This window comes from Podarcis pityusensis (genome assembly GCF_964106645.2).
Source record: "Podarcis pityusensis genome assembly, chromosome: 9".
NCBI lineage: Eukaryota > Metazoa > Chordata > Lepidosauria > Squamata > Lacertidae > Podarcis > Podarcis pityusensis.
Genome location: NC_138034.1, coordinates 37,633,149 through 37,660,192, shown reverse-complemented (window position 1 = coordinate 37,660,192; position 27,044 = coordinate 37,633,149). Strand labels below are relative to the sequence as shown.

At 43.9% G+C, this 27,044-nt stretch overlaps 2 protein-coding genes and 1 long non-coding RNA gene across 9 annotated transcripts in view; 2 read left to right on the top strand and 1 right to left on the bottom strand.

Annotated features, from left to right (window-relative positions):
* The window catches only part of TRIM2 (tripartite motif containing 2), a 51,783-nt gene extending 42,513 nt beyond the window's left edge, over window positions 1-9,270 (top strand). For all 6 annotated transcript variants that reach the window (XM_081022179.1, XM_081022182.1, XM_081022180.1 and 3 more), the window contains exons 10-12: window positions 93-163; window positions 3,254-3,394; window positions 4,830-9,270. In XM_081022179.1, the coding sequence (XP_080878305.1) occupies window positions 93-163; window positions 3,254-3,394; window positions 4,830-4,982 (365 nt within the window). In that variant the 3' untranslated portion in view covers window positions 4,983-9,270. The remainder of the gene's footprint in view (window positions 1-92; window positions 164-3,253; window positions 3,395-4,829) is intronic.
* Window positions 1,653-3,237, bottom strand: LOC308485956. The gene is made up of 2 exons (XR_013990890.1): window positions 2,306-3,237; window positions 1,653-2,167 (listed from the first exon to the last, which is right to left on the bottom strand). It is a non-coding gene; the product is annotated as an uncharacterized lncRNA (long non-coding RNA).
* Window positions 9,271-10,625: 1,355 nt separating the features above from the next.
* Window positions 10,626-27,044, top strand: part of MND1 (meiotic nuclear divisions 1) — a 40,429-nt gene continuing 24,010 nt past the window's right edge. For both annotated transcript variants that reach the window (XM_081022152.1, XM_081022151.1), the window contains exons 1-4: window positions 10,626-10,792; window positions 14,291-14,356; window positions 16,417-16,474; window positions 19,723-19,871. In XM_081022152.1, coding sequence (XP_080878278.1) covers window positions 10,790-10,792; window positions 14,291-14,356; window positions 16,417-16,474; window positions 19,723-19,871 — 276 coding nt within the window. In that variant the 5' untranslated portion in view covers window positions 10,626-10,789. The remainder of the gene's footprint in view (window positions 10,793-14,290; window positions 14,357-16,416; window positions 16,475-19,722; window positions 19,872-27,044) is intronic.

Genomic DNA, 27,044 nt, shown 5'->3' with positions numbered 1-27,044 from the left:
ACATACAAACTGCTACTTCACATGGATTGAAATATTGTTGTCATGATTTATCTTTCTTCCTGCATTGAACTTCCTTCCTTCCCTTATCACAGGGCCTCATTTTGCAGCCGTCAACCACAATAATGAAATTATTATTACCGATTTCCACAACCACTCGGTCAAGGTACTATGCTGTTACTTCTTCATAAAATATAAAATCCCATTGATAATGCATTGAAGCCGTTACTCCCAATATGTAGTTAAATTCACAGGTGTTCTGCATCAGCCAACAAGAAATAATTGTTTACATTTAGAGGTGGGGAAATACTTGGATTAAGTCTCTTGCTTTGCTCTTTTAAAATAAAGCTGTGTATGTTCTTTTAAATTGATTTAAGAAGTATGAAGTTGGATCTCTAGAAAGGAGCTCTTGGAGTCTTTTCACACCATCATTTTGAAATGCTAGTTGTCCCCTGGAGAAAGTTACTCTTGTGCCAAGTATTCAGGATACTCTGGGTCACTTAACATAATTGCAAAATTACTACATAGAAGTAAGCCATCTGTGCCATTGACTGCATAGGAAGCTACATTATACAAAGCTGGAATGAGGAATTTGATGGACCCTGGTCCATCTACTGCAAATCACCCAGAGATCTACCAATAGATCTCAGTCTGCCTGCTTCCCACCCTGCACTCAGTGACCATTGCTACACCCTACAGAAGTCATACAGAGACCTTTCCAAGTGGGTTCTGTGATAAAAGTAATGTGTAGAACAAAGCTAAGAGCAGCAGGAAGGCACAAGTCCCACGTGGGCAAGTGAAATGTGGCTTGGGCTATTATAGGGCTTCTTTCAATCTACATACAGCTGAGAAGTATAACTCTTAAGTTGGAGCTAAATGGGCAATTTTGAATTGAGACTGTTTTTCATAGGCTTCTGGAATTAGGCAGGAAATAACTGTTCCTGTGGTTTTGGATTACAATTAAGGAAGCAAGACCACAGGGGAGACCCTAAGTAGATTGTTGGCAGAGTTTAGCAGCAGGGGGGGGGGCTCCTATTTTAATAAACATACACCCTGAGAAGCAGCAATTGTTCAGCAATGTAGGATTTCCTAATGACAACAGAGGTTTTCAGTTCTATGGACAGGCTCTGGCAAACAAGGAAATAAAATACAGTATGTTAGAAATCTGACTGAAAATGGGGAATAAATTTCATTGCCATCCTGCTAATAAAATGGAAGGGAACTCAAAGCCGATCTGGATTAAGCTCCTGGTTCCAAAGGTATGGCCCAGCGCATGGTTTTCAAAATACACTGTGGCCAGGATTGTAGCTAAATCCTCCCTTCCTTCTGGCTTCCCCAGCAATGCTGGAATGGGCAAGGGCAACTTTCCAAACCTTTCTCTGTAATTTTTGTGGCCTTGCAGCTCAGGGAATATTTTCGACACACTGATTTGTAGTATAACTAGAAAATGGCCTTGACCTTCTGCTAACTCCTATGTAAATGTTGCCACATTTCATTTACACAGGACAGTCTACTATGTATCATACCCAAAATACAAGGAAATGGAAGCATGCAAATATAATTTTATTGAGAAGCATGGATTGTATTATAAAGTTGTCATGAAGCCAAGCTTTCATGCATACTTATGGTTCTGGTTATATATATATATATATATATATATATATATTCACATATATATAAACAAACAAACAATTAGCTAACAGAAACAGTTTAATTTTAAATTGCTAGGAAAGCAAATCCCCCCCCCCCTTCAGCTCTCCATGCGTGGGAATGTTACTGATTACAGTGAAAGGAAATCCCCACGTGGGAGGGAGGATGCACTAGGAAATTGGATTTGGGGCTCTTGTTTAAAAATGGGCATACATGACATTAATTCTGTGATACTGGGCATCTTTCAATTTTTGGAATTGAAAAAAAAATGTTTGCATGATGGGACTTCTAGTTTCTCTTCCCACCCTCCAGGCCCCCCAACACCTCCCCAACAAATCTGTTCTGGAGGACACCCCAACCCTCCAGAACAGATGTTGGGAGCATACAGAGGGCTGTTGGGAAGAGAAGAATAAGAAGGAACTGCATTGCACAAATGAGTGTGTAATGCTAACCATGGTTTAGCACTATGGACATGAGTTGGAGTGAGCATGAGTGAGACTTTGGCTCGTATGCCCACCCTCTTCATATATATACGATATACAATATACGATATATGATATCTTTATTGTCCCATGCAGAACAATGAAATTGAAAAACTACATAAAACTACTACAAAACTACATAAAACTACATAAAACATTCAAAAACCCCTAAAAACTCTGATATGCAGCTGGGAGGAGGACTTGGCAGCTTTACTTTCCCTAAATTGGGTTGCCATTGTGTGCAAACCAAAGATAGTGGTTGATAACTAATTCTGGCCTGTTTCAAAACAAGCCAGCTACAAACTCTGCTCCTTTGAAGCTGGCTTCTTAAATTAACCTGGGTGCTCCCCACCCTCATTGAATCACCATCTTTGGTTTGCTTGCAATGATAAGAATAGGAGAAAGTGAAAGTCAATTCTGATGGAAACCCACTCTCCCAGCCACACAGAAGGAGGGGAGAATGCACGAGCTTGAGTCACTATGGCTTATTCTAGCTTGTGCCTGCAATACCAAACAATGGCTTGCTGCTACATGTGACCTGATCCAGAGATGGGCAGTGCAATCCTATATGTGTTTGCAATAGGATCCTGTTACAGAAAAACAAAAAATGGTTTTTGTGTGTGTGAGAATAATTTCTTCTTGCAAGCAAATAATGAACTGTAACCAGGGTTTGTTTGTGGCTTTCCACACAGGCTTTGTTTGGGAGAGATAAGCAATGAGTCCGGGTTCACACTTAACACGAAGCCCCCATGGCTTAGCTCCCAGTAGCACAGCAACAGTAGACTTAAGACCCTTGTTTGTTCAGCTAAGCCATTGTGTGTCAGCAGCTTAGGATGGCTTTAATATTTTAGGCTTTACAAAACAACAACTTGCTGGTTCCTTCTTGCACAGATTGCTATAATTTTCTTCTGCAGACAGTACTGACATTTTTGGTTGGTTTAACTGTATTTTTGTCTATGACTTGGTTTCTTCCTGTTGCCTCAGAAAGGGAATGTTTGTCTTCCATTAAGTTTTGATTTATACGTCTGAGGATGATAACTATTTAGTTTTGGCTTTAGGCTCTTAACCATCATCATCAAGTACTATATAATTTGTGTCTTGATTTTTTTTATTTATTTATTCAGGTATTTAACCAGGAAGGTGAATTCATGTTGAAATTTGGATCTAATGGAGAAGGGAATGGACAGTTCAACGCTCCAACAGGAGTAGCTGTAGATTCTAATGGAAATATTATTGTAGCAGACTGGGGAAACAGTCGAATACAGGTGAACAAGTGATTTTTAAGTCAGTTGGCTCAGTATGATGTATGTTGTTTGGATGGGGATGTTTCCTCATCTTCGGGTCCAAGCATCCCATCTCCAAAATGTTCAACTACAACACAGTCTCTTGCATATTTACAAATGAAGTAAGAGTCCCATTGACTTTCCAACTCGTTCTTCCTCTGAGATAAGCATTGCACCTTATTGTGCTAGGGAGAGAAAATATCAATGAGTAATGGAGTAGCTGTGTAGTTAAGGGAAGGGGAACTTGTGCTCTTCAGCTGGTAAGAAGCATATGTCAGGATTAAAGGTATGCCCATGTTAGGATCTAAACACATCCTTCTGAGAGGAGTGGAAACCCCAAAGCATTGTCTGAATTCATGATTATATTACTCTTTATCTCCCCTTGTACCCAATAAAAGGACTCACACACAAGATCTGAATTAAAGAATGATTTAACGTAAGGGAAATGCCAGCCTGTATGTTAGGAAAAAATTCTAAAATAAACCTCTTAAGTCTTAACAAGCATAACCTGAGTCCAGGTTCTTATTTCTAAGAACTCCAAGCCTCTAAACACAACAACAGCAGGAAGTGTTTCCTGTTTTAACCTGGTAGCAGACAACTAGATAGGGCAGAGCATAGATAATAGATTGATTCAATTTAAAATACTTGGATGTTCTACGTTTCAGGACACAACCCTCCTAAGGCAATTTACAAAATATAATTACTACATAAACCAAGTTGTAATATACCTATAAAACCCAATTACAGAAAAACTTAAGAACAGCAGCAGCTGTTTCAAGCCATTTAGTACCCAACCCAGGGCACTTTTAAGAGAATGGAGTTCAAAACAGTTTTTTAAAATTTATATTAAGATGGGCCATACGTACTGGGAGAGAATTCCAAGGTTATTTGGGCCACTGTTGAAAAGGCTCTGTCTCTGATGCCCACCAGTCTGGTGGCTCTTAAAGGCAGGTCTGAGAGTTTTCTATGGGTGCAGACAGCCCTTCAGGTAACCTGTTCCCAAAATGTTTAGAGCTTTAAAGAGCAATGCCAGTGCTTTAAATTAAGCCTGAAAATGATTAGAAAGTATTGGTGTGTCTATGCTCTGAGCCTAGGTCCCAGCAAGCATCCTTGCAGCTGCATTCCTGTGGTGGTTGTTGTTATACCCGCCCATCTGACTGGGTTTCCCCAGCCACTCTGGGTGGCTGTGAACTATCTCTAAATACAGCCTCAGGCAGATTAAATTATGTCAGTCTAGTCTGGGTGTGACCATGGCAGACTTTCAGCAGATAGGGTCGTAGCTGGTGACTTTGCCACCTTCTACAATTCTATTTACTTCATGTGAATCTGCGTGGCTGCCTGCATTTATGCATATTAGCTTCTAGGTATCCACAGTTCACTGTCTTTGACTGACATTCTCTCTTTGCCTTTTTCGCAGGTTTTTGATGGGAGTGGATCCTTTTTATCCTATATTAACACATCCGCTGATCCACTTTATGGTCCGCAAGGTTTGGCCCTTACTTCAGATGGTCATGTTGTAGTTGCAGACTCTGGCAATCACTGCTTCAAAGTCTATCGATACTTACAGTAACAGCTGCGGTGGCTCCTGCTCAAGAAGTTACTAGCCTCTGAGGGCCAACATAGATCTTTTTGTGTGTGTAGGATGTCTACTTCTTAAATATTTCAATTTTAATACTGAAGGAGTCTCCAGTTTTTGTTTTTTTTTTAATTTCCAAACCTACCTTGTTTACATAGGACTTGCACCTCATACGTTACGCACTGAACTGATTATAAGGATTAATAAATAAGACCCTCTTCCCTCCCCACCGAATTTAGAGACAATGGGATACTAGACATGTGAACTGCGGCTTGTAGATCAGGCGTTCATGTAATTGACTGGGGGGGGGGTGAGGTTCTGAAGGAGGGAAACGAATTTTAAAAGTAACATGATCTAAAGCGTTTATTTAACATGTGAATGGGAGCACTTGTTTAAAGCTTCCATTTTTGGAAATTGTTACTGTAGAGCATTATTTAACCCAGCAGGAAGTCTGGGAGTCTTCTAGATCGCATAGCGCTAGTAAGTATTACACTTGTAACATTCTTCAGTCTTAGTAACTGTAATGAGTAGTTTCTTTTAGTAAAGAGATATGGTTAGCCCTTCCTGTCAGACCTAACACAGCTTAACTTCTAGCACTATAAAAATCAATGCAAACTTCTTGCCCTCTGTGGGATTGATGTACATGTTTATCAATTTTCCTACTGCTCAGTCAGTGTGTGTTGTAGGGATTTTTCCGGAAATCTGAAACTTCTAAAAAGATATGGGAATATATTCCAATAGGGATAGATTACTGCTGGCACTTCATAAAATCAGTTTCCTATTAGCGCTGTACTGATTCATTAGGAAGTTAATTGCCATTATGTCAACCTCGCTAGCTTCACACCTGACACCCGTGTTTCAGACAGGTTCTTGCTATGGTTTATGAAAGCAATCTGCTTTGTTCCAGTTGCCCATTTTCACATAGGATAATAAGCCACACATGTACCACATCTGAGGGCCTGCCTTGTACAACCAAAGGAGAGTTTGGTGGTCGACAGTTTTTTTGTTTGTTTGTTTCATTTTGGGTAAAACCAAGGGTTACCAAAGCAGGTGTGCATTTGTTTGAATTCCAGAAAGACTGAGCATCAGAATTAATTGAACAAGTCTTGGAAGATCCTTATGAGTGCGAGAGTGTTCTACAAAGGGATTTCAAAAACTGTTCATGACTTCCTCCCTCATATGTGCATGTAGTGTGGGGAACAAAAGAACAAGGAGCATAAATGTAGGTGATAACAAACAGGAATGTGCATAACCCTGTGTATGAGAGAATGTTCTGAAAGGGTCTATTTCCCTCTCTTCCCCTTCCCACATACAAGTCTTGCAACTTATAATTATCAGATTCACCTCAGTGCTTGCAATGTGTTTTCTCCTTTTGCTTAAGTTATTTCCATCAAATACACTTTTGCCTACGTTGTTACATCAAGTGAGAAGAAAAATACATTTGACAGCAGTGTGGGGTCACGAATTGCCTCCGGCCTTACGCAAGAAGATTCCTGATGGTGTGGTTCGTGAATCCCAAATTTTACGTTTTTCTTCTTGATCTTTAGTTTGACCTGTCAGGGTGGAATCTTAATATCAGCCAGCCTGCACTTTTGGGGTGGGTAGAGCCTTAAAACATTTAAATAATGAGAAGACTTGCAAAAATGAAGATTATTACCTACTTTGCCCACAATACAGTAGCTAAAAAGTTGGTTGTTTCAAACTAAGGAATAGATAAGCACTGTTTAAAGGCTTATACTCCTTCTCACTTACTGTTATAAAATAAACTTAAATGAGTAATGTTAAGAATCTAAATTTATGGTTCCTGGATTAATATTTTTTAGTGTCTGCAAAGGCAATAGACAGACACTGCATGCTGTTAGTCTCAGACACTGAACCACCTTGAAATCTATTTAAATTCTTTGTGAAAAGGGATATCCTATTTACAATTTTATATGTATTTATTAAGCCATGCAAGCAAAAACAAAACAAAAAAACCTTAAGCTGTCTCGTAATTGTTATTGAACTTTTAATATAAAGGAACTCACAAACTGTTAAGTATGTTATTACTATAGACGTAATTCACAACATATTGTCAAACCAATCTGGCTTAAAATTTTAGATGCTTATGCTTTTATAAACATGTTCTTATGACAAAAGGAAATATTCACTTGAATGTTACTGTTCTTAGTTCGGCAATTTCTTAAACTGGATCTAGGAGCACAACTGTCCATCATGATACCTTTTCACTTCAAGTGAAGATCTGTGCTCACATCTCAATGGAATTTTTGTAGGAGCCCTTCCCAGTGAATTGTATTAGGGAAGCATCCAAACTTAAATTGTTATAAATTCACACTTGGAGACCATTTCATGCATGCAGACATTGTCCTTCAAATGCTTTCCTAAAGTAATTGTTTCTTAATCCTAGTAAATAATACCTTAGTAATGTTGTATGTACTACCAACTCAAATTTTAATTATTGCTTATTTCCTTTACAACAAAGCTAACATATGTTAAGGGTAATGTGGCCTTTCCCTCAATATCTAACTTTTTTTAAAAAAAGATCCTGGTTCTTCCTTGATGAATTGTTAAGATTTATAATCTGTTGGCGATGCACACTATTTACAAATTGGTGCTAGTCTGGAGCATTGTTGAATTTCATGTTTTTGCCAGATGATATTTTGAAAGCTTAGCAACGTCAGCTAACTGAGCAGGGGGCAAAATGAGCGTTTGAAAATTAGCTAGCAATAATCAAAATGTTTCTTGCTCACCAATTTCCAGTTGTTCACAATTGTTTCCCTATACCTGGTTAGCTGATGGAAGAAATGAAAAATAACCATTGTATAAATGTAACTTTTTTTAAAGTCATTTTTTGGGGGCCGGGCAAACATTTGCCAGAATTACAGAGTTTACAAAGGCAGGGATAAGGCACCTGTGGCTCTGCTGATATTGTTGGACTCTTAACTTCGATCAGCCCCATGGGCCAGCGATCAGAGATGATGCAATCTGTATTGCAACATATGAAGGGCCACACATTCCCAATCCCTGATCTAAGGCATGACCCATCCCCACTTACACTGCCAAACCCACAGCCAGGACACATCTGCACTACAGACTTAAAATGGATTGGTAGTAAAAAGTTGCCCCATGGTGTTTTTTTGGTGATTCTGGTTTATGTTTGCAGTGTCCATCTTCTGTTAAGTGGTGCCCAAAGGTAGAGTAATAAGTAGTAAATGCATCACGAGCAGTGCAAGTACATGTGTTTATTAAGGTAAACACTTGCTAAAAATAAGCCTAAAAATGTTGTCAGTTCATTTTTCAATAAACTCGCAAACTGTACATTGAATGATTTTTTTAAACTGTAAAAAAGGAAAACTGATAAATACTAGTAAAGTTTTTACACTGATTTAAAGTTTCAGCAAAGTAGCAAGAAAAATATTGTCTATTGTTGTTGTCCTTCGTAAACATTACAGGGCTTTCAACTTTACAGCTGATTTTTTTCTTTGATGACTAAGGATCTAGTGTTGCCATAATGAAAACAAGTGCCCATTAAGTTATGCTTGTTGTGTGAGGAAATGAATTTTTTAATTTTCTTTTTAATGGATGACAGTAAGAAACAAAATGTTAATGTCCATTGAAAATGCTGTTGAAGATGAACTGTGAGCAATGATTTTCAAGGTCTGTGTTTGGAGAATGTATGGAAGATGTTTGTATTTAGCATAGGATGATTCCAAAATGGTGGTAGTTTCCAATGAATGTACCACGCTTAAGTGGATGTTTGTGAGCAACACAGCCTTAACCCTGGTGGTTTGCTTTCTTGCTTTATGACATGGGAATGTTCCATAATGTGCATCGTGTATTGTAATCTCCCTGCGCTAGAAACTGAATTGTTCAATAATGTTGTACCTTTCCAGTCCTTGGAGTGAACGACTTTTTTTGTACATTCCAGCTTTGTAAGCCAGTTTCATATGTTTTGTTTAAAGAATGCTATAAAGTCTTGCACTCTCTGAAAACGATGCTGAAGTATCTTAAGTCAATTTTTTTTTCTTTCCCACCACAGCCATGCATCCTCTCTTGTTGAGAAGAAATATAAACTATGTCTAGTTAAGGCTGAGGATGAAAGGTGTTCATTGAAGAGTGTTTGTGTGTAGGTTTAGCTTTGTGTATGCCATGGTATTTTTATGCTTTATCTAACAGAGAAAGCTGAAAAGAAAATACCTTGTGTTGGAACAATAGGAAAATTCAGTCAAATGTGTACCTTTTATCATGCACAAACCCCAGAAATAAAAATAAATGAATAATGTGTGTTTCCCTTTTTTTTTTTTACAATGTTGTATTGATTTGTTTGCGTTGTTTTGTTGAGCACTTCTTGTTAATAGGGCAGAAGAAGAATATACAGTATACTGAAGAACATAATTTTATAACACATATACAAAGAAGCAGAGAGGAAGGCATTCTAATGAACATTAGGTCGTCTCCACACATATGTACACCCAAGGCATAGAGGGTGTGCTAAGATCACCACTTCAGGCCCTGATATCCACATGTTCGGCATGAAATTTGAAATAGGAGCTGTGAACTGGCTGAGAAACTCTGCTACTAGTGCACCTACTGGAGGTTTATAGTACAGTAAGTAGCTGATAGTGTTTTTATGTGTCCTGTTTGCCCAAGTAGCGAAAAGTCTGTAAGAGTCCAGTTTTCTTTATAAGAGTAAAGTAGCACTTGAGACTTTTAGGATTACTATGTTGGTTTACCAATGTACAAGAAGCATGTAGTGGAAACAAACATACTTTTATGCTGTAGATAGCACTATTGCTAATTCTGACTAAACGACCCCTTCGATTCTCCAAATGCAGAAACACCTACTGCATGATTTGTGGTAGTGACGCAAGCTGCGTTTGCGGCTGTTTAGAGGTTTTATTTACAGTGAAGTGGTATATAAATATCTTTAAATAAAAGAAGCACCACATCCTTTCAAAGGTTCTCGTGTGAATTAACTGTGTTTCATAATCTTTGCAGGTAGACATACTACTTATGCGGGATTGCACAGGAGGCATAGCAGAATACTGCAGATAGGTTTTCTCGCTCTTGTCAGATGTAGAGTAAGGAGCAGGGAGAAACCACCGTGCAAAAAAGTGCTGCGGAACATAGACTGGGGGGGGGGGGAGGTTAGATTAGTGTCCCGGAAGCCGGCTGAAGCGTGGTCCTTTTATTTTCCAGACTGAAAACGCGCTACTGTTTTATCTTGCTGCGCGTTTGTTCCTTGTTTCAGGCGTCTATATTGTGGGCTTATTAATAACTTTATTTAGATAGCTAGCTAGCTAACTAACTAACTAACTAACTAACTGCGAGTTTGGAAGATACTGTGTTCCAACAGCGGTCATTAAAAACGTAATAACAAATGAAGAGCAAATAAACAACGGGGGGAAAAACCCCGAAACCCTCCACGGAAAACAAGCAAGCAAACGTATCTGCAATCCAAACCCAGCAACTGAGATGCCAAGAGCTTGGCTACAGCGACGTCCATTTTGGGAGGGCGGGGGATTAAGGGAAGCCGGCGAAAACGTTCCCGGAAGTGTGTTCTCTGGCGCGCGCCTCTCCCACTTTTCTCCCTCCTAGCTCTATGGAGATAAGGGTGGAGCGAGAGAGGCGGTGGCGAGTTATAAAGGGCAGGGCCGGCTCGGCGGGGCTGCAGTACCTCGTTAAAGGCGCCAGGTGGCGGTAGCGTACCAGGGAGGGAGGGAGGGAGGGGGCGGAGCAGCGTCGGCGTCTCTTCCCCCTCAAACTCAAATTCCCGCCATCCGGGGAGGGAAGGAAGAGACATGGTAAGCTAGCGCCGCCGCCGCCTCTTGGGCTCTCCGCGCTCTTGCCGGGCTCCTCCCGCGCTGCCAACCGGTTCCCTGTGCGGCGGGGATGCTGTGGCTGAGGGCGGGTTCAGGTTGCAGTGGAGCGGGGGGAATGCGCTGCTCGCGGGGTCGGCGCAGGCGACTATTCGGCAGGCGCAGCGAGGAGGGGGCGACCCTTTAAAGTAGCTCTCCTGCTCCCTTGCTTTATATGAGAGCACAGCTGCCTCAGAAAAAGTCCACATTAATGGACTTCTTTCCCATATATTTGTGGGACATCTTTCCCATATAAAGTGTGTGTGTGTGTGTGTGTGTGTACACACACACACACACACACACACACACACACATTATATATATACTCTGTATATATAAGGGATGCAGGTGGCGCTGTGGGTTAAACCACAGAGCCTAGGATTTGCCGATCGTGAGCTCCCGTTGCTCTGTCCCTGAATAGTCATGCTTCTGAATACCGGGAGGCAGAGCACAGCCATTGTGGCTAGTAGTCATTGATAGCCCTCTCCTCCTCCACGAATTTGTCCAATCTTTTTTAAAACCAATCTAGGTTGGTGTGCAGGGATGTGGGTGGCGCTGTAGTTTAAACCGCAGAACCTAGGACTTGCCGATCAGAAGGTCGGCAGTTCGAATCCTCACGACGGGGTGAGCTCCTGTTGCTCGGTTCCAGCTCCTGCCCACCTAGCAGTTCGAAAGCACGTCAAAGTGCAAGGAGATAAATAGGTACCACTCTGGCAGGAAGGTAAACAGCATTTCCGTGCGCTGCTCTGGTTTGCCAGAAGCGGCTTAGTCATGCTGGCCACATGACCCGGAAGCTGTACGCTGGCTCCCTCGGCCAGTAAAGCGAGATGAGTGCCGCAACCCCAGAGTCGGTCGTGACTGGACCTAATAGTCAGGGGTCCCTTTACTCTCTCTCTCTCTCTCTCTATAGATATATCCCACCCTTCTTCCAAGATAGCCCCCCGAACTATCTTCCATGTTGTCCTCTCAACAACCCTTCGAGGTAGGCTAGGGCTGAAAGTGACAGTGAATTGTGTCATTGTGCCTGCGGTCAGAATGGCGGGGAGGGGGTGACGTCTCTCTGAAGACAGCCATTGATTTTGATGGGAGATAAGCAAACATTAGCTAGATAAACAGGTGAGATAGGTGTCCTTTTTGTAGTTGTATTCAGCAGTGTGCCATTGAGGCATTCATAGTGGTTTATACCAGACAAGGTATAAGGGGTCAGGGGACCACCAGCAGTCAGTGAGTTTCATTCGGAGGGACCCCGGAAGGTCTGTGGATTTATGGCTGGAAGACTACTCATCCAATGCATGAAATGTTCGTATGGATTTCTAATGATATTTTCACGTTAAGCTTTTGAGATGGGAGTGGGCTAAATATTTAAATTTCCCCCCAAAACCTGCTTGCATACTAGCAAAAGGCAGCAAGCTCCTGGTCTTTGTGCATGGACTATAGCATAAGTTTGAATGACCAGTTGGTCATTTCTCCATAGCCTTTGATTATAGTGCACATACTCAACAAGTAAGTTTCAATGAAAAGGAAGACACGCAGGAAGATGTGGGAAGCTGACTTACAATACCAGCATCCTATATGATAAACTTTAATTCTTATTCTTTGTCTGGTTTGCAAATAGTAGGCTTTCATGCGCACAACTAGTAGAGATGCAGCTGCTTATCCACACTGCAGTGCCACGAACCTGCAGGAAATACCTTGCAGACTAGCGCCGCTCAGTAAATGAAATGAGGGGTTAAAAACCTCTGTTTGGGTTGAGCAGGTCAGTTACCACAACCTCTCTTCGGTCCTGCTGCCAGCAGCTCTGCTTAAGTTCTCATGCTGCTGAGTTTTTAACACTTATAACACCTGAGAGCCAGTGTGGTGTAGTGGTTAAGAGCGGTAGATCCGTAATCTGGGGAACCGGGTTCACGTCTCCGCTCTTCCACATGCAGCTGCTGGGTGACCTTGGGCCAGTCACACTTCTTTGAAGTCTCTCAGCCCCACTCACCTCACAGAGTGTTTGTTGTGGGGGAGGAAGGGAAAGGAGAATGTTAGCTGCTTTGAGACTCCTTAGGGTAGTGATAAAGCGGGATATCAAATCCAAACTCCTCTTCTTCTTCTGTTGCTTCTCACACATTCTGAGAATCACAAGTAAAACCACGCTGGGTTAAAGAGCATGTAGATGTCAGCATTTCCAGGCAAGTATAACAGAACTCTCTGTAGGACAGAAACTTAATATTGCATCTTGTCACTGCTTTGGGTTGTCACTGCTTTTGGGTTGAGAGAGGGAAAAATAGTGGAAGTGAACAACTCTCTAAGGAGACGTGTAGATGCAAAAGTATCAAGTATTCAAAATGTATTGATTATTCTGGGAAGTCTCAGATTTTCCTATTGTATGCCATCTCTTGGCATGGCATAGATGAGAAAGGCAAGGGAAGAGAGGCTTGGAGTAAGCAAACAATTACTTCTGTGGTAGTTTACTTAAAAAGAAGAAGCTTATATTGCAGGTGGTGTTAGTCATTGTTTCAAATGTTGTTACTCATCCTAAATGTGCTGCCTGCCAATATTCTGAATATGGGTCATCATGCTTGATAATGCTTGTGGTGCATAATGAATGGTGGAATCATATGCTTACCTGAAAGAGTGTCCCGCTGAATTCAGAATAGACATGTATAGGTTTGCAGTGTAGGACAGGCTAGGAATATTTAGGATTCATTCAAATGTATTTGGAAGGAGAGGTTATGTAGTTTGCAGCAAGAGTCCTGGGCATACCATTATGGGTTCCCTTCCGACCCTTGACTTTCCTTGTAACAGCTAATTGCTAAGCTTCTTTAAAAAAATTAAAAGTGCCAACAACTGCTGCAAATAAAACCCAGGAGATCGCTCTGAATGTGCATTCCCACTCATATTCTCAGAATTGCATGCAATTTTTATTCAAGGGGGGTTGTCACAGCAGGCTTTTCTTCTGAAGGGCTGAACATGAACAGAAACTGATTCTGCATATCCTGGTAATTAGGTCTTAGTAGTTCATCGACTACATAGGCCAAAATCAATATAATCTAATAATACCAATTAAAGTCTTAATGGACTTATGTTGTCAGACCCACACCAGGTGTAACACCATGACCTCATAACGTATCATGCCACCTTTCTTTCCCATCTTTTAATTCAGCACCATTTATGAGCTTTATCCTTCCAGCAGAGATTTAGCCAATTCACTCATTTGGATTCAAGCCAAGGTGGAAGGTTCTTGCATAGTAGGCTTATAACTATAACCCAAACTAAAACACTACTTACAGTCCATATGGGAGGCATAGGAAGTTAATGTGTATTACTGAGCAGTTCGATGGTTGTTTTTTATTGTATCTTTCTTTTGTATTTATATTCTATTCACTGCTTTGGGGGCTTTTGAGCCAAAGCACTCTGTTTATATAAACGACAATATAACATGTTTTTCCCCTTATTCAGTCAAAGAAAAGGGGGCTGAGTGTTGAAGAGAAGAGAACACGGATGATGGAAATATTTTTTGAAACAGTAAGTAATACTTTGTTGTTGTAGGTAACATTATGAATGTTTCACAGTGAGCATGTATTGACCCAGAATTGAAACATGCAGTTGCCAAATGTGTGTAGGGCTGGCCCAGAACGGATTGCTGCAAACTGAATGCTTCTGCCAGAAGCCCCCATAATGTCAGAAAGGATGTGTACTACAGTGGGGTGTACTCTCAGCTTGCACAGAGAGCTGGCTGTACCAAAACCAGTATGAGAGCCTTTGACCTGCATTCTCCTTCTGGTATGGTGAGCACCTATTAAAGTTGGCTACCTGTGTGGTTGACAACCAGGACTGCATTAATTAAAAAATTCTTTCCTGTAGCACCTTAAAGACCAACTAAGTTAGTTCTTGGTATAAGCTTTCGTGTGCATGCACACTTCTTCAGATACACTGAAACAGAAGTTACCAGATCCTTCTATATATTGAGAAGGTGGGGAGGGGTATTACTTAGAAGGGTGGTGGGAATCGGAGATTGGCAGATAGCTGAGATGAGCCTGTTGACGACTCTTAACGACTGTAATAGGTCTTACAGGAAAAGGCAAGGGGTGAGAAGGTGAGAAATGGCTTAGTCATGTATAATGAGATAAGAATCCGATGTCTCTGTTCAGACCAGGTTTCTCTATTGTTTTAAGTTTGGTAATGAGTTGTAATTCAGCAGCTTCTCTTTCCAGTCTATTTCTGAAATTTTACTACAAAGGAATTTCAGAAATAGACTGGAAAGAGAAGCTGCTGAATTACAACTCATTACCAAACTTAAAACAATAGAGAAACCTGGTCTGAACAGAGACATCGGATTCTTATCTCATTATACATGACTAAGCCATTTCTCACCTTCTCACCCCTTGCCTTTTCCTGTAAGACCTATTACAGTCGTTAAGAGTCGTCAACAGGCTCATCTCAGCTATCTGCCAATCTCCGATTCCCACCACCCTTCTAAGTAATACCCCTCCCCACCTTCTCAATATATAGAAGGATCTGGTAACTTCTGTTTCAGTGTATCTGAAGAAGTGTGCATGCACACGAAAGCTTATACCAAGAACTAACTTAGTTGGTCTTTAAGGTGCTACAGGAAAGAATTTTTTACTTCGACTATGGCAGACCAACACGGCTACCCATCTGTAACTGCATTAATTAAAGCAGAGATGTTTAAACCCCACACATTCTTGGACTACAGCTCCCATCATCCCCAACCATTAGCCATGCTGACAGGCTGGTGGGAATTGGAGTACAGCAGCATTTTGAAGGGATGCAGCTTTTCCATTCTTTCTTTAAAGTAAGATGTTCCAAGATGTTTTCAGAAATCAATCTGTATGTAGCTCTGAATTGCATAAACCTAGATGACCCCTAGACGGTTAAGTCCAGTCAAAGGTGACTATGGGGTGCGGCGCTAATCTTACTTTTTAGGCCAAGGGAGTCGGTGTTTGTCCAAAATGCAGAAATGTCTTCATGCTTGAGACTTCATATATATATATATATGAAATGTGTGTGTGTGTGTGTGTGTGTGTATGGATAATTTACTGTTTCCAATTTGCCCAGTAGCAAGTGTAGACTTGTCTTGATCACAAATAAGTAAGGTGGTTTTAGATCACATTCACACCATACATTTAAACTACATTAATACCGCTTTAACAGTCATGTCTTCTCCTAGGAGGCCCGGTAACTGTAATTTACCCTCAAAGAACTACATTTCCTAGAACCCTTGACAAACTACAGTTCTCAAGGTTCTTTGGGGAAAAGCTATGACTGCTAAAATGGTATGAGAGTGCTTTCAATGTACAGTACGGTATGGAATATGACCTTAGATAATTCCTGGGAGCTTCTGTTGCTCCCAGAAAGGCGCAGGTAGGAAATTAATCAGAAGGATAGCCAGTTCCCATATGTGAAAGCAGTAATGTGGTGCAGTAACTTATGTAAGCTGCAAAGCGCACTGAGTCATAAATGTTACTCTTAAAACCACAAGCCCTTAGATTAATTGAAGGAATTTCAGAGTCATTGTGTGATTATGGATGATGTGTATGTTATTTTTATTTTATTTGTGACAGAAAGATGTATTCCAACTAAAAGACATTGAGAAAATTGCTCCAAAAGAGAAAGGAATCAGTGAGTACCTAGACTTATTTCCCACCAACCTTTTACTCATAATAGCAAACAGTTTTGCAAGGGTATCACATCATAGCTGTCAACTTTTCCCTTTTCTTGCAAGGAATCCTATTTGGAATAAGGAAATTTCCCTTAAAAAAGGGAAAACGTTGACAGCTATGTATCACATCCTGTTCACGCATAAACTTTAAGAACGTGATCTAAATAGCAGTATTGTAAGGAGCCAGTGTGGCGTAGTGGTTGAGAGCGGTAGTCTTGTAATCTGGGGAACCGGGTTCGTGTCTCCGCTCCTCCACATGCAGCTGCTGGGTGACCTTGGGCTAGTCACACTTCCTTGAAGTCTCTCAGCCCCACTCACCTCACAGAGTGTTTGTTGTGGGGGAGGAAGGGAAAGGAGAATGTTAGCCGCTTTGAGACTCCTGAAGGGGAGTGAAAGGCGGGATATCAAATCCAAACTCTTCTCTTCTTCTTCTTCTATACGAGTGCTGTGCTCTTCATGGTGTAGGTGAGGGGTAGCGAACTGGATCTGATCATCAGGCAGATCCTTACTTCTCCCTTCCACCCCTTGCCACATGGGCCAAGTTTGGCAGGTAGATGGGGGTGCCCACATATCAATCACCTGTTTTCACAATCACACCAGGGAACCCATTTTTGTCTTGGTGTCAGTTAGCTGAGTGGTGGGATTTTTACAGCACCACGTATGGAGTTATGCAAGCCTTGACACTTACCTGGTTGTCGGTGCTTGCAGAAAGCTATGCACAGGTATTTGCAGGAGTTGCCAATCGGCTGGTCTGTGGTTCTTGCAGACTCCCTTTGGCCCAACCACTTATTTGCATGCCTCACACCTGATGTGGGTGTGGCTTGGCTAGAACAGCCTGATGGACCAAATGGAGAGACCCAGTGGACTGAATTAGGCCTACAAGCTGGATAGTTCCCCATAGTTGCTGTAAGGGAGGGACAAGGGAGAAGCAAAACATACTGACCTTGTTGTTGGTGTGGAATTTCTACACACATATAACACTTCTTGCTCCATAATTAATATATAATTGAAATGCTAAAAATGGGCTTTGGGGAAAGGGAGTTGTTTTCTTCTTTGGCCAGACAAGTGATTTTTTAAAAAAATAAAAGGTGAATGCTTAAATTTTTTTGGTTCTGTAGCCATTTTAGGAATTCAAAGTATGTTGCATATAATTGTTTCTGACATACCTGCCAAAGAGACCATTCTATTCCCTGTGTCCCTCTGCAATATGTCAGCTGTGGTTATGTCATCTGTGTGCCAGATTTGCGCAGCAGGGGGACATAGAGAGGTAATTTCAGCAATGCTTAAACAAGTCTTAAATTGGTTTACTCTACAAATTTTCTGTACTCTGAACAACATCTAAATCAGGAATTGCATGGCTAGTAGTCAGAGATGATGGGAATTGTATGCCAACAACATTTCAAGAGCCAGAAATTCCCCATACCTGCTCTAGATATGATGAGTTGTGTCCAATTGACATTATTAGAAATTACTAACGTAGAATCATTCATTTTAGTGGGCAACCCAGAGTACAACTTGATTCAATACACTAAATAACTTTTAATTGGGGCTGATTTTGGAGACTAGAGCTAGGATGTCAAGAGGCCCCAGACTTTGTGTGCATTTCCTTTTGACTAGCTTATTTTATAAATTATAATGAGCTGTGAGATTTAAGATGGCAAGGGCTAGATACCCAAATAAATAAAACTTGCATCATGCTACTATTCAGAATTATCTTGGAACAGGTAGAATATAAAAACAATACCCCTTCGAGTTTAATTTAATAAATAATAATAGTAATAGTAATAATAATAATAATACAATGACCTAGCAACGATGGCTGTTGAATGAGTTCAATAAGTCCCTTGGAAACTCTACGGACGTGGCCACTTGACATCTTCCAAGATACTAATGCCCACTCACATTATAAAGAGCTCATAGCCTACCTACTCTCAGCAACCAGAAGCATCATAGCCAGACTGGAGAGACCTGCCAGGAGTAAACATGGTCCGATGGTATCAAATAGTATAGGAAATAGCCTTACTAGAAGAAAAATTAACCAATAAGCTGAACCTGACATGGGGACAAATAGAAGAAGACACCTTCACCCTGGTTGGGTTCCCCTTTATCACATACATAGCCCAACAAGACAACAACAATAAACCGCTGACAGCATACAAATCAATATGTCTAGCCTGACCCAAAAACCCACACACTCACACACATAAACAAATCTCACTACAGCCAACCAAAGACAACCAAGCACACCCCAGGCCATCCCAACCTTTCTCACCACCAAGGAAATATAACAAGTGAATAGAAGGAGAACAGGCACACATGACGCTGACACAGAACCCACACATACACTAAGTAGAAAAATAGAAGCATTGCCACTCCACTCCACCCTATGCTCCCTCCCCCTCTTTCCCCCCTCTTTTCTTCCCAACCTAAATACTGCATGCAACACTAATGTCTCACAACAAATGTAAGTGATCTGTAGAAAACACAACTTGAAAAAAGAGACAATGCACATATTTTTGTACACTAAGAAATCTTTAATAAAAATTAATTAAAAAAGAAGGTACAGTGGCACCTCGGGTTAAGAACTTAATTCGTTCTGGAGGTCCGTTCTTAACCTGAAACTGTTTTTAACCTGAAGCACCACTTTAGCTAATGGGGCCTCCCACTGCTGCCACACTGCCGGAGCACGATTTCAGTTCTTATCCTGAAGCAAACTTCTTAACCCGAGGTACTATTTTTGGGTTAGCGGCATCTGTAACCTGAAGCGACTGTAACCTGAAGCATATGTAACCCGAGGTACCACTGTACTGGTACTGACAGTAGCATACCCTATAGAACCACCCTCAGTTATTCCGCTAGAGTAGAGTCTTATGTCACCTTCTGAGGAATATGTCACACGACTATCTTCCCATCACGTTACAATTTTCATGCCTTGTGGCAGAGATTCTCTTAAAAGTGCAATATGAGCTTCCTGGGTCAGGTCAGTGGGCAGCATCCTGTTCTCACAGTTGCCAGTCTATGGGAAGCTCAAGAGTAGGGCCTGGACTTGCTAATGCTCAGCAAGCCTAATTTAATCCATACTGTCCTGCAGTGACTGGCAGAATTTGCCCAAGTACCATATTTGTAGTATATAGTATAGTTTCAGAATTAGCCAGAGTTCTCAATGTCCAGTAAAAGTGTTCTAATGCAGTGTTTTTGTCCTTGACAGCTGCTATGTCGGTGAAGGAGGTCTTACAGAGCTTAGTCGATGATAGTATGGTGGACACGGACAGGATTGGGACTTCAAATTATTTTTGGGCTTTTCCAAGTAAAGCTCTTCATGCAAGAAAGCGTAAACTGGAGGAACTGCAGAATCAGGTAATTCAAGGTTTGTAGTCTACCTGCCATCCACCACACATGGATGGAGGGATGCCTGAAGGCCAGCATAATTTCAAGTAACATTTCCCCCTCTTCTATTCTCGCAGTTAATAAACCAACATGTTGGTGGTTGTAAACCTGGCCTGTTACATAATTTGAAGCCACTGGCCTTTTCTCTCAAATATTTATTCATTACAACTATTTATAATCCGTTCTTTAGGGCACAAAGACTTTCAGAATGTCTCTGCATGTAACCTAGTTCTTTGGCCCTAGGCATATGTTTCGAGCTGTATGCTTAATAGATAGCACTTAAAATATTTACTGGGCATAATAATCATTTTGCATCCAAGATGTTTAAATTCTAGATTATGACCTCAGCATTCATAGTCTTAACTATGATTAACTTAGATGCATACATAGTTAAGGGCAGCAGGGCGTGGGGTGGAGGAATAATCCAATGTATGGTCTCTTTTCAAAAAGCAGAGTTTGTGCCTTAGGGAAGTGTAGTGGTTCTAGGGGTTGCTCGTGCGTAAGCCGGTGCAAACACCTGGCTGGGTTGCCTGAGTGAACCTTTTCTGTCCGGACAGCCACTCACCCGTGGCTGTCTCAGTCGCTGGCAGAATCCGTCAGTGGGCGTTTCTTAAACTTCTTCCAGCAAAGAAGCTCTTTGACGCCTAGTCTCCTCCTACTCTCTCTGCGCGAAAGCCTTCTGCGCAAGGAGGGCGTAGGCAGCGGAGGACCTCTACTCTCCCCGCTGGCCCCCGGCAAGGAGTCATGGGACCGCCTCGCCGCTTCCCCCATCTGCCCCCCTTCTCCACTGGTGCTACGCTGATTCTCTTCCCCAGAAGATGGGCTGCCTCTCCCAATCCCAGGACGCTCTCTGGAATCCCTCTGGATTTTACTCTCCCTCCGGCACTGATGGCAGTTCCCTGACATCCACCTCCTCCTCAGGACCCCCACCCCACCCCTGGCGCAATTTTCTGGTACAACCTCCTCTCTCTCCTTGGTCGACGATGCGGTGAATCCCCTGAAGGAACTGTCATCATCTTCTGAGGATTCAAAACCAGCCTCCCATCCGCTCGGATTTCTTTCCGCTGGTTGAACCTCCCAGTCTGATCCTTCTCCCTCGGACACCTCCCCTCCCTCCTCTTCGGAGGCAGGAAAACCCACAAAGTCCCCTTCGTCGTCTGTGGGTCCAAATTCTTCCTCCCAGAATCTAGCTAATGGTTTGGGCTTATCCGGGAACAAACCATGGAATTCTTCCACCAGATACCCGTCAGTGATTGATTCAGCAGGGACCCAAGTGTTTTCAGACCTAGGTTCCCCCTCCCAGGCTACCAAGTACTCTACCTGGCGACCTCGCCACCTTGAATCAAGTATTTCCGTGGCTTCGTTACAGTGTTCCCTCTCCTCTACCCGCGGGTGGGTGGTAACCCCTCCCTCCCATCCCGGGAATTCCCGCCCCTCCCTGTAAGGTGAAAGTAGGGACCTATGGAACACCGGATGTATCTTCATGCTGTCAGGCAACTTGAGTTTAAATGCCACTGGGTTAACCTGCTGTATTACCTCAAAAGGCCCCAGCCGCCTAGGCTGCAACTTCTTGCACCCTCCCTTTAGGGGCAACCCTTGGGATGACAACCACACCCGGTCTCCCACCCGTATGGCCTCCCCCTTCCGACGGTGCCTGTCCGCCTGCCTCTTGTAAACTTCCTTGGCCCGCTCCAAGTTCAGCCTGAGTTGCTGGTGTAAGGCCTCCATTTCTTCCACCAATTGCTCAGCCGCAGGTACACTCCATCCTTCCTCCCCCCGCCCCGGGAAGGCCCTGGGGTGACACCCGTAATTGGCCATGAAAGGGCTCATTCCCGTGGACACGTGTTCCGCCTTATTGTACGCAAATTCAGCCCAAGCTAATTTCTCTACCCAATCGTTCTATCTCTCGTTGAGCACTCGCGCAGCCCGCCAGTATTCCAAGTTCTTGTGGTCAGTATGGACCTGGATCTTGTGCCGCGCCCCTATTAATAGATGTCTCCATTGCCAAAATGCCGCATAGATCGCAAGCAGTTCTCGGTCATACACCATGTAGTTTTGCTCCGACTTGCTCAGCTTCCTAGAGAAAAAGGCACACGACCTCCAGTTCTGCTTGGCCCTGGGCTGCAAAAGGACCGCTCCAATCGCGCGGTCGGACGCGTCCGTCTCCAGTCTCATGGGCTTCTCCGGATCCACGTGCAGGAGCTGCTCTTCCGAGGCGAACGCCTTCTTCAGTTTTTCAAAGGATTGCTGCGCATCCTCTGTCCACGCGAACTTCTTTTTGCTACTAAGACAATCCGTTATGGTCGCTGTCAAGTGAGCCAAGTTCTTTATGAACTTCCTGTAGAAGTTGCTGAAGCCTAGGAACCTCTGCACATCCTTTCTGTTTTGGGGGGATTTCCATTCCAGCACTGCCTTCACTTTGCCTGGGACCATGGCTAGTCCTTTGTCTGACAACCTGTACCCCAGGAACTCGACCTCCCTGGCGTGGAATTGGCATTTTTCCAGCTTGACCCACAACTGATGCTTCTTCAATCTCTGTAGCACCTCCCTGACGTCTCTGACGTGTTGCTTTTCATTGTCCGAATAGATTAAGACGTCATCCAAAAAGGCTACGCAATTCTTGTACAGCAGGGGCCCCAACACATGGTGCATGAAGGCTTGAAAGCAGGTGGACCCCGATTGTAATCCAAATGGCATGACTAAGTACTCAGAAGTCCCCAGGGGGGTGAACATGGTCGTTTTCCATTCGTCCCCCTCCCTTATCCTAATCAGATTGTATGTTCCCCTGAGGTCCAGCTTGGTAAAAATCTTCCCGTGCGTCACATGTGTCAAAATATTGTCAATCCTGAGCATTGGGAAAGTCACGGGTTCTGACACCAGGTTTAGGGCCCGGTAATCCACGACTAATCTGGGCTGATTTGTCTCTTATTTGTCCACAAAGAACACTGGACTGCCCCCCACCGCCTTTGATTCCCTTAGGAAACCTCTCTTCAGGTTCTTGTCAATAAACTGCCGCAACTCCTGCATCTCCTGGTCGGACATGGCATACAGCTTACCCACCAGTAACTGAGCCCCTGGAAGCAGGTTGATTTGACAGTCAAATGGCCTGTGGGGGGGCAGTCTGTCTGCCTCCCTCTCGCTGAAGACCTCCTTCAAATCAGCATATTGTGTTGGCACCTCCCTTTTTTGCTCCAGGGCCACCCCAGCCACCCTGGCCATAGTCCTTCTTGGTTCTTTCCCTCCCAGACAGTGTTCTAAGCAGTAAGCTGACCCAAAGGTGACTGACCGCTGATGCCATGACACCACCGGGTCATGTATTGCCAGCCAGCTCATTCCCAGTATGATTGGGGGTCCTGCCAGCGTGGCCACGTGAAAGGCAATGGTTTCCGTGTGCCTGGAGACACTCATTCGCATTGGCGGTGTCTGGTGTGTCACTTCCCCTCCCAGGAGTTCCCTGCCATCGATGGTGGTCACCTGCAAGGGAAAATCTAGTGGCAACAGGTGGAGCTGGTGCTCCAGAGTGAAGTCTCTGCTGAAGAAATTACACGAGCTGCCAGAATCTAGCAGCCCCTCCACTTTGACGGGGTGCCCATTTGGGAGTTCTAGCACCACCTCTATGGCTATAGCTGCCTTGGGAGGGTCAGGCTGGGGCACTTCTATTGGTTGCTGGCCTGGCTGCTGCCCCTGCTGGTTGGCAGCCAGGCATTGTCGTTTCCCTGCACCGGCTCTTCCTCCCCCTTATCGTCGTGGCCTGCAGCCCCCATCATGCCTTGCCAGGCTTTTCGTTGAGGGCAGACCTTTGCAAAATGTCCCGGTCGCTGACAGAGGAAACACTTCTTGGTAGTTTTCCACTCCTTTTTCCGACCTTCACCAGCGTTTGAAACTTCACGCGCACGCGCGCCATCAATTTCCATCGGCTCCGCCGCCTGGGAAGGCTCCCTCGGCATCTCCGGAATGCGGTTGTCATGGAAACGTTCCGCCCTTATCTCCCGCTTCTCCTGAGCCCGCGCTTCCTGGTGTACACCGATCGCAAGCACAGTCTTTGTGAGTTCATCCATCGACCGCGGGCGGGGCGCTCGGGCCAACTCGTCTTTCACTTCGGGGGCCAAACCTGCTTCAAACAACATTTGTACTGGTTCAGAGTCCAGATCCCACCCGAGCTTGTGGACTAACATCGCAAAACGCGACCAGTAGTTTCTGACGGACAGGCTCCCCTGCTTGCACCCCATCAACTCCCTCCGTGTCACGCTTTGCACAATCTCGCTGGAGAACATCGCGTCCATTCCCTGGTAGAATTTCTTAAGATCTTTCAAAGCGTCATTCCCCGTTGCCATCAAGGGCCTGATCCATTCGTGCACCCCATCCTGCAGATGTCCAACAATGTAAGCCACCCTCTCCCCGTCATCAGCAAAGTCATTTTTCTGCAATTCCAAAGCGTACTGAATTTCCGTTCGGAAGGCATTGTAGTCTTGGGGCTTTCCACCAAACTTGTGTACCAGCCCCGGGACCTTCCTCCCTATCGGGGTGGCTCTGACCTGTGCATCCTGAGCCCGTCTCTCCTCCAGCCGCGCAGACAGGGTAGCGACATGCGCCTCCAGGTCTCGGTTCCTCTCGACCAGACCTCGCACCATGGCTTCTTGCTCTGTCTCTCCGGCCGGCCCTGTTTGGCTCATCATGCTGCCTCTCCGGTGCTGCGCACAAGCAACGTCAGGGACTGACGGATTGCTGTAGTGGTTCTAGGGGTTGCTCGTGCGTAAGCCGGTGCAAACACCTGGCTGGGTTGCCTGAGTGAACCTTTTCTGTCCGGACAGCCACTCACCCGTGGCTGTCTCAGTCGCTGGCAGAATCCGTCAGTGGGCGTTTCTTAAACTTCTTCCAGCAAAGAAGCTCTTTGACGCCTAGTCTCCTCCTACTCTCTCTGCGCGAAAGCCTTCTGCGCAAGGAGGGTGTAGGCAGCGGAGGACCCCTACTCTCCCCGCTGGTCCCCGGCAAGGAGTCATGGGACCGCCTCGCCGCTTCCCCTATCTGCCCCCCTTCTCCACTGGTGCTACGCTGATTCTCTTCCCCAGAAGATGGGCTGCCTCTCCCAATCCCAGGACGCTCTCTGGAATCCCTCTGGATTTTGCTCTCTCCCTCCGGCACTGATGGCAGTTCCCTGACAGGAAGGTTGGAGGAAATACACAATCCCATGGTCTGTTCTTGATTTCTTTACTACTGTAAAGGAACAACAGTGTGTTCCATCTGTGCTGAGCCTTCTACAGAATTAGTTGATTCTTCAATAAAATAATTATTAAATTGAAATATTCCTCTCTCTGGGAAATGATCTCAAACTCGTATTTTCCCCTACCGTGGATAGTGTACAATCCAATCAAGCTAAAGTAAAGCACTGATAGCTTAAGCCAAATTACTTTGGTAATTACAAAGCACCACTATCACAGAAATCTAGTGAAAATTATACAGGGATGTATTGGTTCCTTTAAGGAAATGAAATTCTAAGTTTCATATGGAATGAATGCAGTTAATTTTTCAGTGAATGAATGCCCTGTAGAATGGGGCATTTTAAGTGCTTGCTCAAACTACTTCCTAACAACTTAGAAATCTCTTGTGACTTCAGAAATGAAAAAAAATATCTGAATTTTCTTTCTATACGTTAACAGCAGTTCATTGTACTGTCTGTGGCAAAATGAGGAAAGGGATACTGGTCACAGGGAGGCGAGGATCTGTTTAGTGCTCTGAACCTGGAGGAAAATATGCTTTAGGGGTCTTTCTTCTTGTTCTCTGTGAGTGGGGGAAGAGACCACCATCCTGTAGCCTACAATTATTCCACTTTCCAGTCTTCTTTTACAGGATTATTGGATATAAAAAGCTTCGTGGTGGTTGTTTGATTAAATGTAAAGCTTTAGTTGACTAATTGTTAAGAAGTGACAGATTTAAATTCAACTGATTGAATTTGATGAAGGTGTTGCCATGTGTTAGGTTTCCAAGGGGTTGCTCGAGAGCAAGCAGGCAAATATCTCCCTGCTCGGCTCAGAAGCCTTGCTTTTGCTGCAAAAATTAACCTTATCTGTGCGGAGCACCACTCTCCCGTGGCTGACTCAATTGCTGGCAGAATCCGTGAGTGGGCGGTTCCTAAATTTCCCCCAGCAAAGCAATTTCTTGACGCCCAGTCTGCGCCTCCCCTCTCTGCGCGGATGCTTACTGCGCAAGTAGGGCGTGGGTAACGGAGGACCCCTCTCCTCCCCGCTTTGCCCAGGCAAGGTGTCCTGGCACCGCCTCGCCTCCTCTGAGCCCTGCAGCTCCTCTCCACTGGAGGCGTGGTTACTCTCCTCCGCTGAGGAGGAGCTGCTTCCCACGATCCTTGGAGGCTCTCTATAATCCGTTCGGCTTTTCCTCTCTCCCTCCTGAACCGATGGCAGTTCCCTGACACTGTGTTTGCTGTAGTGCGTTTTTGCTGCAAATCTTTGAACTTTACATCCCATAAAACCTATCCTGATCATGACTGCACCAAGAAAGAGATGTTGGGATCATGGTGGCTGCCCAATGAAAATGTCAAGGTAGTGTGCAGCCACTGCAACAAAAAATAAAATTCCATGAATGTTGAAATATATACAGGACAGACAAATTAAAGATTCAGGACAGGCAAAAGAAAGCACTTCTTCAGACAGTGCAAAGTTAACGTCCGGCATCCAGTCCCGTCAGATGTACTGATGGCCACCAACTTAGATGGCTTAAAAAATGTATTGGGCAAGTTCAGAGAAGATAAGGCAAGCCATGATAGCTGTGTACTGCATCCAGTTTTGGAAGCAGTATGACTGAATACCAGGAACCAGGGAAGACAAATGAGGAGGGTACTTTGGTCTTGGTGTTCTGTTTGTGGCTTCCTGTAGACAACAGATTGGCCACTGTGAGAACAGGATACTGGACTAGATGGTGCCATTGGTTTAATCCAGCAAGGCTCCCTTACAATCTTGCATGCTTTCAGATTGTGTGGGGATAGGGCAGGCACAGGCAAACTCGGCCCTCCAGATGTTTTGGGACTACAACTCCCACCATCCCTGACCACTGGTCCTGTTAGCTAGGGATGATGGGAGTTGTAGTCCCAAAACATCTGGAGGGCCGAGTTTGCCTATGCCTGGGATAGGG